Source organism: Erpetoichthys calabaricus, chromosome 3 (assembly GCF_900747795.2).
Source record: "Erpetoichthys calabaricus chromosome 3, fErpCal1.3, whole genome shotgun sequence".
In the NCBI taxonomy this organism is placed as follows: domain Eukaryota; kingdom Metazoa; phylum Chordata; class Cladistia; order Polypteriformes; family Polypteridae; genus Erpetoichthys; species Erpetoichthys calabaricus.
Window position 1 is genome coordinate 230,727,140 of NC_041396.2, and position 15,817 is coordinate 230,742,956.

The window sequence follows — 15,817 nt, forward strand, 5'->3', positions numbered from 1 at the left end:
GAGGTAAAAGACGTGTACATCTAAACCCCAAAAATACTGTAGTGTTAGTTCTAGCTTTAGTGGGCAATTTTTTTAAAACTGTGAACCCAGCACTGACCTGCTCCATGCTTTCCACATTAGTCTACTGATAGAAATCGAAAATGATTACATGCTGAAGTCCATGTACAAGGCTTACCTAACAAGTTACTAAGAAACTGTTATAAACAGAGAATGTTTATTTGGATGTGTAATAAATAATAAAACAGTTTCAATAATTTCTGACTGGGGAAGTCTTTGGAATATGTATTCATTATAAATCAATCAACTATTTTTTATGGAGAGCCTTTCATAATAAATACCATCATAGGACTGTTTGTATGATGAAATTGAATGTAACTTTGTTAAATCTGGACATCGTGGAAATTAGTATTACTTAGTAAATATGGATGATTAATTGTTAGCATGTCGTGTAATTTTCTAACCTGCTTAATCCAGACCAGAGTCGTGTGCATGCTGGAGACTATCCCAGCTAGCATAAAGTACATGGCAGGAACAGCCTGTCCATTGCAGGGTGAACAAAACACACCAAACACATACTTGGCCAGTTTAGTGTCACCATTTCACCTTCCTTGGAAGGTGGAAGAAAACCCATGCAGACACAAGGAGAACATGCACACTCCTTGCACTGAGGACCTGGGAATGTGAAGCAGCAGTGCTACCACTGCCCCACTGTATCACCCGAATTGTATAATTTATTTATTGAACTGTTTTGCATTTCTGTTGACCAATATGGATTTTTGTCAGCTATCCAATTCCTGGAGCTGCTTATCTAGTTGAGGCTGAGGGGAGTCAGAGCACAAGTTTGCCACAGGACATAGTTGAGCACGTTCATCCACACTTCTTCATATGGGGCCAGTTTAGAGTTACTTATTAGTCTTTCCCAGACAGCTCTGAGATGTCATTGAATAAGCAGATGAATAACCTATAGAGAAATCATGCAAGCTCCACACATCAGATGGTCAGGCCAGGATTCCTGAATCTGTCGTGCTGCTATGAAACACTAACCACTGTGCTTCATGTGGTCATATGATATTTTTACAAAATGTAATTGCCTGAAAAATAGTTGTCATTTATAGTACGGCTTTGTGATACATTTCAGCGATTTACTGTCTTCAATTTTTGGCAGTTTCATTATGGAGACAAATTATGCAAGTGTGCGCACACTTTATATTACTGTAATTATTTTGGCATGTCAGTTTATATCTTATAATGGGAGCGCTGGATCATCTTTGAAATGACTTTGGCATTTTTCTTAATGATCACACAGGCATACAACTGAAACTCATAGATTAAACCACAACAGGACTAGAACTGTGTAGTTGGACTAGGGCTTTAGGGGGGTGGGGGTTAAATTCTGTGCTACCCTGTGGTGGCAGCACACTCTGGCCCAACATAGTCACAGTATTTCATATAAGTGTTTGCTCCATTTTGGACATTAGCATGCATAGAACAAGTTACCTAACAATTATTTTAGAATATTTGGAAATTTCATATTTTAGTTGTCTCTTTGAGGTTGCCTGGCAGCCTGCCCTGGGTTTGTTCCTGCCTTGCATCCAGTGCTAGCTGGGATAGACTCTAGCCACCCCTATGACCCTGGTCTGGATTAAATAGGTTAGAAAATTACATCACATATTTTAGCTATATTAAAGTACTGATAGCCATTGTGAATTTTACATCTTGATTGGATTTTGTTTTTAATAACAGAAGAGAAATACCAATCAAATATCTTGGTTGGAATGAATGACCTGCTTTTGGGCTAAATTTAACTTCTCTATGTATATGTATTTCTCCTGTTTACATGCAATACTCTTTAATAGAAGCTAATTTCCCTTCATTTCAGGCCAACAGTTGTTCATCGGTTCTTAATAAAGTCAACTATTGAGGAAAAGATGCAAACCATGCTAAAAGCTGCTGAAAGAAGGTTAGCATTTAATTATTAAATATTTTGCATGAACATAAATGTGTATAGCTGGTGACAGATATAAAATGAGGCAGAAGCTTCTAACAGCAGTTCTCAGCAAAATGAACATGCAGAATGTAGAAAGGTAACAAAAATTTACTCACCTTTACTCACCAAAAAAATAACCTTAAAATGGCTAAATGAAAGTTCATAAAAGCAACACCCTGTTGAACCCCTTTCTGTCTGGTGGAGTGACTTCTTCACATCCTTCCTCAGTGCAAGCAACACATTTTTTTCACATTTCCTCATCTTCTCTCGCTCAGATTCTGGTCTCTTCCTCCCAGCATCTGAGTGCCTTGGCCTTGAGAAGCCTTAGAAGAAACGTCATCCCAGGGTGCATTTTGGCAAAATCCTCACATTATGTCTGAGTTAGGGTGTAGTCATAATTTGCTGACTGTGCTTCAGCCAACATGCCAGAACTATGAATTTTTTAACACATTCTACACAACTCTGGCCATTAGTTCATACCCTGGACACCAACTCCATGTGACCCTAATCTCACGGGTCTGTTAGAACCTGGATCAATGGAGAGAAATATTGGTCTATAAATGAGAATAAAACGTTCAAAACTTAATTTGTTAGAAGTAGCTGGCAAAAGACTACATATTCAGTGTGGATGGGTTTCTTTCCTTTAACAATGTGCTCACTCTGTGAGTTGTAAATACACTTTTAAAAGCCTCTGAGTCTTACCACAAGAATTACCAAAGCCTACGAAAAAACTTGTAAATCCGGCTCACCTTAAATCCCTTTGCACCTCTCAGTCAGCGTCTTTTGTCTTGTAAATGTGCCGATCAAGACAAGCAGCAAGCAGCCTACTATGCCATCCCCCCACCGCCGCAGAACATGCACAAAGTTCTCCCAGCACATGCCTTGATTATCTGGGAGTGAAGTGCTGGAGTTTTAGAGTGGAAATAATAGATCGTTATTTGGAACACATGCATTTCACGTGTGTTCTGTTTCTACAATAATCTGTGTAAACACATCGTTAAAACATAAAAGTTGTTCTTATTTTAGTAATAAATGACAAAATGTAGGCATAAACTATATAATGTGTGAAGCCTGGAGTCCAAAGATCAAATAAACACTTTCACAAAAGGGTCAAGGATTATACAACAGTTTCCATGGTGCAGCGGTAAGAATTGCTGATTTGTAATCAAGAGGCCGCCAGTTCGATCCTGACTGTCTCGTATATTAACCATTTTGAGTAGTGAGCTGCTCTTATTGTTAATATTATACAGTAAACACATACATTTGGTTTGTGTCTGTAACAGCCAGTGTACATTTATAGTACTTGTAAAAGTTAGTATTTTTTTTCCCACTTTTATTCTTTCAGTCAAATTTAATTTAATTTGCTGCCATAAATTAATCAAATTTATGTTATGTTTAAAGTTATGTCAAAGCCGCACTGACTGACATAGGTATATGTGATATTTGGAATTATTCATTTTATGACCTATATAGTACATTTTGGAAATCATCGTGGCATCCTTGAACCTTTTGTGAAAGTTTTTATTTGATCTTAGGACTTCAGGCTTCACACATTATACAGTTTGTGCCTACTACATTTTGTAACATTTATTACTAAAATATGAAAATGTTTCTGTTTTAACGATATGCTTACACAGATTATTGTAGAAACGGAAAACACATGAAATGCATGTGTTCCAAATAATGATCTATTATTTCCACTCTAAAACTCCAGCACTTCAAGGAATGAACTGGGAGACCTTTGTGCCCATTCTGCGGTGGTGGGGGGATGTAATAGTAGGCTGCTTGTCTTGATCGGCACATTTACAAGACAAAATATGCTGACGGAGAGGCCCGAAGGAATTTAAGGTGGGCCAGATTTACAAGTTTTTTCATAGGCTTTCGTAATTCTAGTGTTATCTGGGTTAATTCAAAGAGTCCACATTACTGCTCTTTATAACTTCACTTTTATATCAAAACAAACCTCAGAGAGATGCAGAGATGACAAAACTGTTTGGGGCAATTTATTTAATCTGTTTCAGTGAATCAGCAGGCAATACATAAATATAATGAAACTAAAATAAACATATTTTACTCCAAAAGATAAGGTTCTGTTTATTTTTGTGGTATGTGAAAGCGGCGGTGCATTTTTTTTTAAAACTTCATGTGTTTCTTTTGCAGCCATAGCTCCACCAGTATGAAACATTCGGAGGCATCAGTGCTGACAGTAGCCGATTTAGCAGATCTCTTCACTGAAGATACTGAAAGTATAGAGTGACATGTAAAGAGAATGATTTTAAAACACAGGTTGGTTAGATAAGCTAAAACTATGATCATCATTACCAACAAATAAAAATTAGACAGCCAAACTAGCATGATTGTTATAGCAGAATTATTGACCATCCCTTGTAAGAATCAGAAAGCCTGATTTTGTTTTCCCAATTTGTATTCACAAAATGTTCTCCTCCTGCCCAGAATCTATGACTTTTTATTATCTGCCATTTCACTTAGAATTTACTTCTTATAACTTTCAGATGAACAGAAAAAGTGAATGGGGATATTGATGACCTGTGTGTTTAGCATGTATATTTAGAAGAAATTAGATGCTTTTTATTGTGACAACATAAGTCTGAGGTGTCATTTGCTGATGAACACAATTTACGTTCATATTCCAAAAATAGGGGAAGGGGTTTGAAGTACCTGTGTGTGGTAGCAGTTTGCTTCTGTTGAACACAGCAGCAGACTTCATCTGCCACCGTGATCCTCCAAGACCAAGTCTGCCCATCTGTGGTTCAGACTCCCCTAGCAGAATGGGATCTTTCACCAATGCATGCACTGGTTCTAGTGTAGTTGGATATTTTCTGTGGAAAGATGGAAAAATGCAAAAAAAAATAAAATATCTGTAAATATAACTTCATTACTATTTTTTAGCATTTGGTGAAAAAAACAATATACTGTATATATTTACTGTGTATTCAGTAATTTATCCATTACTGTCAATTATTTTATTATCAACTTTCATAATACATTTGCACTTTTTTTTAAATACGCTTTTACACTTTTCAGAAAGAGGACCATGTTATAAGCTCCTTAAATTGAAAATAGCTAAAAATAACCTTTTGCTTACTAGCTTTCTGTGTATCAGTTAAAGTTTGGTCATGTTTACTAATTAATTCTTCAAACACAAGATGGATTTGGCAGCCATTGATGGTGGTGTAGTTAATGATGGTGGGTAACTAATAGCAGAACAAACGTCGCTGTTATTTGTTTCTGTTGTATAGGTCAAAATGTGTAGTTTTCCTCCTTTTCTCACTGCATAAGATTTGATACTGTATAATTTGGTTCTGTAAATAAAATATGTAGGAAGGCTGAATGAAGTGTGCCTATTGTTAAGGTATTTCATGAAATATTAAATTGCTCCTGCTTTAATGTGTGGTGATGTCACTGTTATAACAGCATCTTCATCTTTTAACCTAGTAAGAATGTTCTGGCAATGTGTTAGCCTGCATTAGTCAGAGGGGAGTGAGGTGTGCAAATCAGTGAGGTGTAATCAATCAATAGAAGATGCTGTCGATTACCTGCTGGAGATAATATTGTTGTCTTTGCTGCAGCACCATACTTTTTCACAATGTCTTCGGTAGAGAAGTTGTTTAGACTTGATCAGAAATCTTGTTGTGACCCTTTCAAATGTCACTTTAAGAAGATAACCCGTGCTGCCTGACACAGAAATACTGGATCACCAATGTCCTAATTTAAGGTTCTGGTCAGATCATCTGCAGAACTCATACCCGAGAACAAACACCTGTAAGTCTGACTCTTCAGTAGTGACTTAGCAGACCCTCCCGATCCTGAACGTATAGATGGTCCCTCAACATATGCAGATGAAGGTGCATGGCTAAGATGCCCATCACTAGAGAGTTAAGACTGAACTTTTTTCATCCTCATAGATCATTTTTGTCCTTCTCATTTCCATACTGTCCTGATACACCTGTCATGGATCATCAGGATGTGCTTTTAGTACTTGAACTTGTGATGGCAACAGGATGGACATACGCAATTCCAAGCAAAGACACAATTGCTGTATCAAAGGCTCTGATGGAGTATAAATTGAGAGTGTAGCCATTGTTTATGTTCTTACTTTTCCACCTTACCATTCAAACAGTATAGTTTGTACATAAATTATTCATAATTCCACCAAAGTTGAATCTCTTTCTTCACACTAGTGATCTAAGAGCCAATTTAGTTTCAGTTTAGTTTTTGTGTTAGGTTTTCAGGTTTATGAGGAAAGGCGTGTTCTATATTTTCTGAAAACGGACAATGAAAGAGTGTGTGATCTCAAATATGATTTACTTAATTCAAGGCCCTTTTTAGTAGGCCAGTGTGTCCCAAAAAGTACAGAAAAACAAGCAAAGCAGGAATATGTAAAATGCAGGCAACATGCATTAACCAGATCATGGGAAGGTTTCAATTAAAACATGCATATGAATTAACTAAACTGAGAGAACATATTAATTAAAATGTGCACATGAATTGTAAATCATCATTTGATTGGCAGTCTCACAAGGCACACTTCTGTTCCCATTTCTTGCAATCTCTATGTGCTCTGATTGACCCAGTCACTAAATTTGCACCAATGTTTTCCTTTATTTCTTTATTTTTTTAAACATGGTCAACTGTTGTCTGAGAAGGTCTGAGACTGTATCTGAGATGCTGCTCTGATTGAGTGAGTTGTTTACCTGTGAGCTTTTGTTTTTGTTTGTTAGCTTTTTGTTTTTGTTTGTTTGCTTTTTGTTTTCAATGCTCCACATTAATCCTCAACTCATAATGCTTTAAATGAGATTCCCTAATTTCTAACAAGACATGCTCATCACAAGTACCACGGCATGCAAAATGTCATACATAATGCACAGCAGTCATACATAATGCACAGCAGTTCATGTAATTATATTGGTCTCATGCTGGATCACATTCAGATTTCATGCAAACCGCTCCAGGGTTCACTTGGTACAACACCAACACCACTATTTACAAAGGATCTCAGTTTGGTTATTTTGGTCAACACCAACGTACATTTCGCGTGTTCACATATAAGAAAAACAAACCACTGGTCTAAACAAATTAGGTATGAAAACGCCTTTATGTTCATTTTATTCAGGGGTTTCCAACCATTTTCACCCTGTTTACCCCATGTCAACTTTTGGAAAGTAAACTTACCTCCACCCTATTTTGTTCAGTAATTTGAGTTCATACTTCTACCATAATCAAGCCATCGACAAAGGAAAAATTTTAAGATACTGTTTTAACATTTTCATTCAACTTTCAAATAACAATAATAATGGCACATCATAATGCTATTTCACTTATTTAAAACCAACTACTGATGAGCAGATACTAGTATATCAGAATGAGACACAGTGAGTTGATGAAAACACATCAATCAGTGAGACACTTGTTCTTGCTTTTCACCTACGTAATGCGTAATGTGCAATTCCTCTGTAAGCAGGACATGGGTCACCAGACCATGGATGGTGTATCACTTGCTCACAGATTCCTCTAACAAACGCCTCCTTATCTGCCCTCAGAGCTCTCGCAGCCATACTTCTAAGTTTCTGGTACAGACCGGAGTTGCCATCAAACTGTGAGCTGCAACTCCTCTCGATGATATCCAGAGTCCCTGCAAGATGAAACACCTCCTTCCAGGAACACTGGTAACAGCAGCACAACCCTCAGCAACCTTCAGGGTCTTATCACGGATGGTCTCCAAAATCACATTAGGATTGGCAGTCGCACACAAATCCGTAAGTTCCTCACACAGACTGCATGCAGACTCGTTAAAAAGCCTGATCTTGGAGTCTGGCCAGGTCCAGCTTCATTTTCCTAGTAGGTAGTAGCCTACTGGGCCTAAGCTGGATCTTTAGAGTAGCAACAATAAGTCTGTATTCAGAATTTAAAAACTGAGCACTTCTGTAGACCCTGCACTTTTGCAAGAGCCTCCAGCATCTGCCCACAAGGATGTGATCAATATCCTTCACCGCACCACCAGTATTGGAGTAGTGCAGCTCAGGGCGCTGGAACCAGGATCCAGCGATTCACAGCCCCTGACCTTTTGCAAAGTCAAGGAACATGTATCCACTTTCACCACGGTCACCAGACCCATGGGGACCGAGACAATCCTCATGGCCAGCCCTGTCAGTGCCAGTGGCTGCATTGAAGTCACCCATGACCAGAGGAGTGTCACCTCATGGGCACACATCAAACACCAAGCAAAGTAGCGAATAAAATGTCTCCCTCACCAAGACATTATTCATCGCAGTCGGAGCATACACAGAGACAACAGAAAAGGCCCAGAGAGTGCCATAATCTGAGTCTCATAATACGCTCGTTGAAAGGAGTGACATCGGACACCATTGGAAGAAGCAGATTCACTACAGCAACAGCTACTCCCCGAGTATGACAGCCATCAGAGCGACCAGACCAATAAAAGGTGTACCCACCTACAGAGATCTGACCAGTCCCAGGACTGTGCACCTCAGAGTGTGCCGCCACTGAAATGCGGAATTTACGCAGCTCCTCCGACAGCAGCGGAAGATGATCATCATGTTGGAGAGACAAGACGTTCCATGCAACTACCTGGATGGGCCACCTGAAATTGGGACCCGAGTGCTGCCATGCAGCGAGCGATGCCTCAGCACCACAGCAGTTCTGATCCCCAAAAGGCCTGACCCCATTGGGCTTCTGACAGTTTTGACTCTTCTGGGGATGGGGTTCCCAAGGGCTTTCTCCTTCAAAATGCAAGCAGAGAGTTACTCCTGCGGAGAACAGAAAGGAGTCTTGTCTGTTGTCTCAAAGCTGTGTGAAGTTTTTTTTACGGTGGCTCGGGTGCCAGTCCTGCCACCAACCCCTATGATTTCACAGCAAGTTAGAGGACTGCTTGCAGGGCCAGATGCAGTTTAACGTCATACCCAGGACAAATTGAATATGCTTGTTTCAATTTTATTAATTCATTGGCCCCATTACCCCATCTTCACTGTAGTCATCTTGCTGGTCAGAAACTGGACCTTAAACATGTTGTTTTCTTTAAGGCTAAGATTTGCAGTGTGAGCATGCAGCTTGTGGAGCTTCTATGGTTCACTCTATACTATATCCACAAGATCAGACGGTAACTGACAGTATATGCAGCACATCTCCTGGTCCAGGCCCTGGTTTTCTTACCGGTGGACTATTGCAGCTTTCTGATGACTTTAGAACTAGCATGTGCCACCAAACTAATGCAGATGATTCAAATCTCAGAGGCTCATCTAATGTTCAGCCAGTTGAGGCGGACTCATGTGACTCCTCTCTTCAGATCACTACAGTGACTTCTTGTAGCAGAACGTATTAAATTTAAATCTTTGATGCCTGCCTAGAGTGTAGTCAATGGATCAGCAACTATATATAGTGAGACACTTGTGGGGTCCTATGCTTCTTCTTGATCACTCGGCTCTGCTCATGAACGGCGTCTAGTGATGCCACCTCTATGTGGTATAAAATCTCAGTCCTGGTTCTTTTCTTGTGTAGATCCTGGCTGGTGGAATGAGCTGCTCACCTCCATTCAAAATTCAGACTCCCTCACTGCATTTTCAGACTCTCTTGTTTGGTGAATTTCTGTCTAAGTGAGATTAAGTTTTGCAAATCTGGGAATTGTAACTTGTTTTTTATTTTGTTGTGAACTCTTCATGTGTGGTAATCATTTTGACCCTTGCCCTGTACACTTGTTCCTAAACAGTCTCTATCCTGATGTTACTTAATAATGTTGGTAAACGTATCTGCTAAACAAGTTAATGTAAATGGATCTCCTTGTGAGATGGTGCTTTGATCCTCCTGTCTCTCTACCTTGCTTAAAATAGCATGCTTCCCTCATTGCTCCTCACAATCCGGGAAGATCGTCCATTTAATAAAATCAAATTAAAAATAGCTCAGCTTTATTTTGATGCAGTGATACTGTAGGTATTTTCAAAGCAGTATATTGTGGAGAGGTGGTTTGGAAAAACACCAAAAAGGCCTTCTCAAACTCCATTTCTTAATGTTAGCGCTGGGTTTAGTATCTGGGTTTCTGCATTGTTAAATCTGAACTAGTGACCTTCCTCTGTCAGTTGTCGGTAGAACACATCAAATTTTGCTCAAAAGCACAGACCAGCAGTTCATTCGGTTTTCATTGCTTAGGGGTTATAGTGAAGTCCCCGTCATCGCCATGGGGATTGCCTCTGAATCCAGTTGTTTTGCTTGTACTACTTGCAAACTTTTAGTCCCTTTGTGCGTGTTCTGCTCTGGTCCTCCTGTTTATCTCTTATGGCCTGCTGTTTGTTATTTATGGCCTGTGTGTCTACAGTGTAATTTCCTGGTGTCAACACATAGGTTCGTTTTGTTACATACAACACTGCTTAGGTTGAAAAGAACATTTTTAGGAACCATAGCAGCTAAATTGTAGTTTCCTGGTTACTCCTCAGTACTGACTAGCCTTGTTTTATAAACTCATTTATTGAGAGAGCTGTAAGCGGCACTCACTAATAAGGTATCTGTAACAACCCTCTAACCCTTCATGAGGAAGTGACTTTCCTCCCTGTTGGACCTGGTCATCTGTATCTACAGTGGTGTGAAAAACTATTTGCCCCCCTTCCTGATTTCTTATTCTTTTGCATGTTTGTCACACAAAATGTTTCTGATCATCAAACACATTTAACCATTAGTCAGATATAACACAAGTAAACACAAAATGCAGTTTTTAAATGATGGTTTTTATTATTTAGGGAGAAAAAAAAATCCAAACCTACATGGCCCTGTGTGAAAAAGTAATTGCCCCCTTGTTAAAAAATAACCTAACTGTGGTGTATCACACCTGAGGTCAATTTCCGTAGCCACCCCCAGGCCTGATTACTGCCACACCTGTTTCAATCAAGAAATCACTTAAATAGGAGCTGCCTGACACAGAGAAGTAGACCAAAAGCACCTCAAAAGCTAGACATCATGCCAAGATCCAAAGAAATTCAGGAACAAATGAGAACAGAAGTAATTGAGATCTATCAGTCTGGTAAAGGTTATAAAGCCATTTCTAAAGCTTTGGGACTCCAGCGAACCACAGTGAGAGCCATTATCCACAAATGGCCAAAACATGGAACAGTGGTGAACCTTCCCAGGAGTGGCCGGCCGACCAAAATTACCCCAAGAGCGCAGAGACGACTCATCCGAGAGGTCACAAAAGACCCCAGGACAACGTCTAAAGAACTGCAGGCCTCACTTGCCTCAATTAAGGTCAGTGTTCACGACTCCACCATAAGAAAGAGACTGGGCAAAAACGGCCTGCATGGCAGATTTCCAAGACGCAAACCACTGTTAAGCAAAAAGAACATTAGGGCTCGTCTCAATTTTGCTAAGAAACATGTCAATGATTGCCAAGACTTTTGGGTAAATATCTTGTGGACTGATGAGTCAAAAGTTGAACTTTTTGGAAGGCAAATGTCCCGTTACATCTGGCGTAAAAGGAACACAGCATTTCAGAAAAAGAACATCATACCAACAGTAAAATATGGTGGTGGTAGTGTGATGGTCTGGGGTTGTTTTGCTGCTTCAGGACCTGGAAGGCTTGCTGTGATAGATGGAACCATGAATTTCTACTGTCTACCAAAAAATCCTGAAGGAGAATGTCCGGCCATCTGTTCGTCAACTCAAGCTGAAGCGATCTTGGGTGCTGCAACAGGACAATGACCCAAAACACACCAGCAAATCCACCTCTGAATGGCTGAAGAAAAACAAAATGAAGACTTTGGAGTGGCCTAGTCAAAGTCCTGACCTGAATCCAATTGAGATGCTATGGCATGACCTAAAAAGGCGGTTCATGCTAGAAAACCCTCAAATAAAGCTGAATTACAACAATTTTGCAAAGATGAGTGGGCCAAAATTCCTCCAGAGCGCTGTAAAAGACTCATTGCAAGTTATCGCAAACGCTTGATTGCAGTTATTGCTGCTAAGGGTGGCCCAACCAGTTATTAGGTTCAGGGGGCAATTACTTTTTCACACAGGGCCATGTAGGTTTGGATTTTTTTTCTCCCTAAATAATAAAAACCACCATTTACAAACTGCATTTTGTGTTTACTTGTGTTATATTTGACTAATGGTTAAATGTGTTTGATGATCAGAAACATTTTGTGTGACAAACATGCAAAAGAATAAGAAATCAGGAAGGGGGCAAATAGTTTTTCACACCACTGTAAATCTGTGCTTGTATTTATCAAGTGTCTCAGAATTACTGCTAGGAATTGCACTAAAAGTCTTACTAGCAAACAATCTGTCCTACCCCAGAGTAGGACATGGGAAGTAGTTGTGAAGTGGCAGTCCTCACCGTTTCCCAGCAAGGAGTAGGAGTTCACATTAAGGAGTAAATGACATTGTGATGTTATGGCATCCCAAGCCAGTCGTGGAATGTTAATGTGAAAATGCAAGAGTGATTACTTAATTTGTTTAGAATGTGAGTTTCTCACAGCTGCAAAGATAATGGACAATTCTCTTTAATTCCTAAAGCTAACTTGTAGTGCAATTTCCAAATTGCTTAGATTTATCTAATCTGCAATAATAGAATTTTCCTCCGTCTGTAGTTAGCTAGAAACAGTTCTGTTTGATTTGCCTGTTTTCATTGGGGTAACAACAGCGTACCATTCATTTCTGACCATTCATGTATCACATCTGTAAGTTTGACATGTGAACGTGTCTGCATGTTAAATAGAGAATTTATAAGAGAAACTCAAAGAAACATAAAAAGATATATAAGCCTTGAACAGAAACATCTTATATAAGAACTTTTGTATTATAATTTTTGTGAAACATAACAAGATGTAGAAGTCTTGGAACAGAAACATCTTATAAAAGAACCTTTGTGAAACATAAAAAGATACAGTATATAAGCCTTGAACTGGAACATGTTATATAAGAACTTTTGTATTATAATTTTTTCTCTGTAAACAGCTTTGCTTTTTGCTAAAACATTTAAAACGAAGACAATTGAATTGTGAAATTATTTGCATACAGACGTATCCAAGAGTCGCACTCATTGCCTGAACCCCATGAGAAAGCAGAACCTGCAGAGATTTGGAAACCAGATAAACACAGCTATGTGTAGTTTTCTTGAAATCATGGTGATATTTTGTTGTTTTCTGATACTAATGCTGAGGTTTCACCACAAAGATAATAACAATAATAATAATAATAATATTCAAAGAAGTGTAAGAAGAAAGAAAAAATAATTAAGGTAGGATATTGTGCTGAGGTGCATGTGATTGTTGCCACTCGCAATAACATCATAAATAATACTATAACGAATACCGAGATGGAAAGACCAAAAGACACACACCGAATTAGAGTAAACCCTGATGAAGGGCACATTTATTTCACAATGAACGATCCATAGCCATACTTTCAGAAGAATCATCTTCCCACTGTTATGGCCACAGGAAATGTCTCATAAAATAACTGGTATTGAAACCAGCCACGTCTATTCCTGTGATGATTATGAAGTTGTGTTCATTCTTCCAGAGTTCCCAATCATCTAACAGGTTTGCGTGCCATGTTTCTCTCCATGAGCCTCCTTTATCTTCTGCAAGGCTCTATTTATCGAATTGCGAGTTTCTGCCTGTCTTGTAAAATATAATAGAAATATTCCATCGATTTGTGGAATGCAGAGCTCATTGTACCTGTATGATGTTTCCTTGTCCATCACCCATTCAGCCCTGCTTATCTTCAGATTAATGCTGGCTACTGCAACACAGGTTGTATCCATGACCACCTGTGTGTCGATACTGTGATACCTCTTGAGATTTACATTTGTGTGATCATCCACACTAGGGGCAATAATCTTTATGCGCAGGCCATCAATCACACACACAACTCCAGGAGAACCAGCGATTTGCATGAATGCAGTTTGTTTTAACATTACCTCACTTGGAGTGGTGGGGAAATGTGCAAATCTGTATATTACGTCACGTTTTGAAAGGGGCATTTCAAAGTTTGGTGGAAAATTTGGGAAGTGGCGGGTTGTGACAAACACAAATCATTGCTATTGCAAAGCCACATTTTCCCTGATGTTACCTTTTTGCTAACAACATATCACTTCTCAGCATAGATGATGTGATCACGTGACATACAAGATTAGTTATGAAAATTATTCCATCTCTTTCCGATTGATATCTATTTATGAGTTCATTATTGTCTAGCGTTTCTGAAACATGCCGCCTGAATGCCATCTTCTGGCAGCTCTCCTGAATCCTGGTGAATGTAGGAGTAAATTCCTAAATTAGGAAAACCGTTAAAATGTGTCTACTCCTACACCTAAGTGTAGGACCAAATTTCTTATCACTTTGAGATTTTGCAGCCCATTTTCCTAGTCTGAGTCGCCTGATGAGCACAGATCTTATTAGTCTTGCATGGCCCTACTGAGATTTAGGATTGTTGAGTTACATAACATGTATTTTCATTCTTTAGGGCTTTTTGTTGGTGGGAGTCTCTTTCCTTTGTTTCAAAGCCTTGTTTCTTATTTTTTTCTTATTGCTTAAATTGTATTCTTGTATTTGACTGAATTGTAATATAGTGTCTTGTTTGGATCTTTTTGCAACAAAAAGCTAATCAAACAAGAAAGAAAGAAACTAGGAATGATTTAATTATGGTAATGTGGCATAACTGGGTGACTGAGTTCATGTTTTAGGAAATAAAATCAAGTTGTTTTCTGTTAGAGAATATACAAAACATTCACGCAGTTGTGATCCCAGTCTGCACAATGACTTTTGGACTGACTGACAGAAATTTAGAAGGTTTTGAACAACGCACGGCTGGGTAAAAACCTCTAAATGTCAGACTAATACACAGGAAGAGTGACTGATGATTACTTATACTTTGTATTGAACATTTTCTTTAGGTGATTAAACTTAAATGACTGGAAGTGGCAGACCATCTTTACAAGATTTCATTTAAGTGACGTCTTTTGTCAGGCGCTTGGCTTTCACATCTGGTCCTGTTCAATTTGCACCACAAAAAGTTACCCACTGACAATAAAATGTGACCCAGTAAACCTGAAAGAGAGTGCAATTCTGAAAACAAGAATGAATAGCCTCAAGCCACTTTCAATATGAAAGCAAATCCAGTTATATGAACGTTTGAATTGGTTCTGTGATGTTGGGGTTTGGATTGTGTGAGCTACTGGAAAGCAATGAATGAAGCTTAAGAGTGAGACAGGAGTCGTACTAAAGCAAAGATTCAAGATGTCTTGCAGTGCATTCTGGGTGTTTTAAAGGTTGTCCTTTATTTATGTCACAGATTGGTTTGTCTGAATCACAACCACATATTTACTGTCATGACTATGCCTATTTCAGAAACATTGGATGTAAGGCAGCAACTGTGGACAGGGTTCCAGTCTAGCACAGGCACTCTCACTTACTCGAGGCTAACGTAGAACTGCCAAGGAGCCTGACACACACACACTTTTGGAAAAAGCTGTAGAAAAATTCACAGAGACGCAGATAGAGAGTTAAAATGCCACTCATACGGTGTCTAGATAACCCAGGGGTCTGGACATGTTGCACAATTCTGATAACATCTTGCCAGCCTTAACTTTCTGAAGTCAATTAAGTTATAATGCATCAATTGCCCAGGATTATAATTGAAAGAACACTTTGGGTGTCATCCAGTTGAGTGTAAGCCTAGATCATCTTGCTTATAGCTAAACAAACATGGAAGACATGTTAAGTGCTGCAGCGAACACCCTGAGTGTATTTTTCTCTGTCTGGGCAGACAGAAGATTTGTCGACGCCAAGACCTGCGCAATCCTTGGAG

General features: G+C 39.1%; 1 protein-coding gene across 1 annotated transcript in view; it reads left to right on the forward strand.

Annotated features, from left to right (window-relative positions):
* The window catches only part of shprh (SNF2 histone linker PHD RING helicase), a 106,164-nt gene extending 101,096 nt beyond the window's left edge, over positions 1–5,068 (forward strand). The window contains exons 29-30 of the mRNA XM_028797887.2: positions 1,880–1,960; positions 4,148–5,068. Coding sequence (XP_028653720.2) covers positions 1,880–1,960; positions 4,148–4,244 — 178 coding nt within the window. The 3' untranslated portion in view covers positions 4,245–5,068. The remainder of the gene's footprint in view (positions 1–1,879; positions 1,961–4,147) is intronic.
* Positions 5,069–15,817: the final 10,749 nt, after the last annotated feature.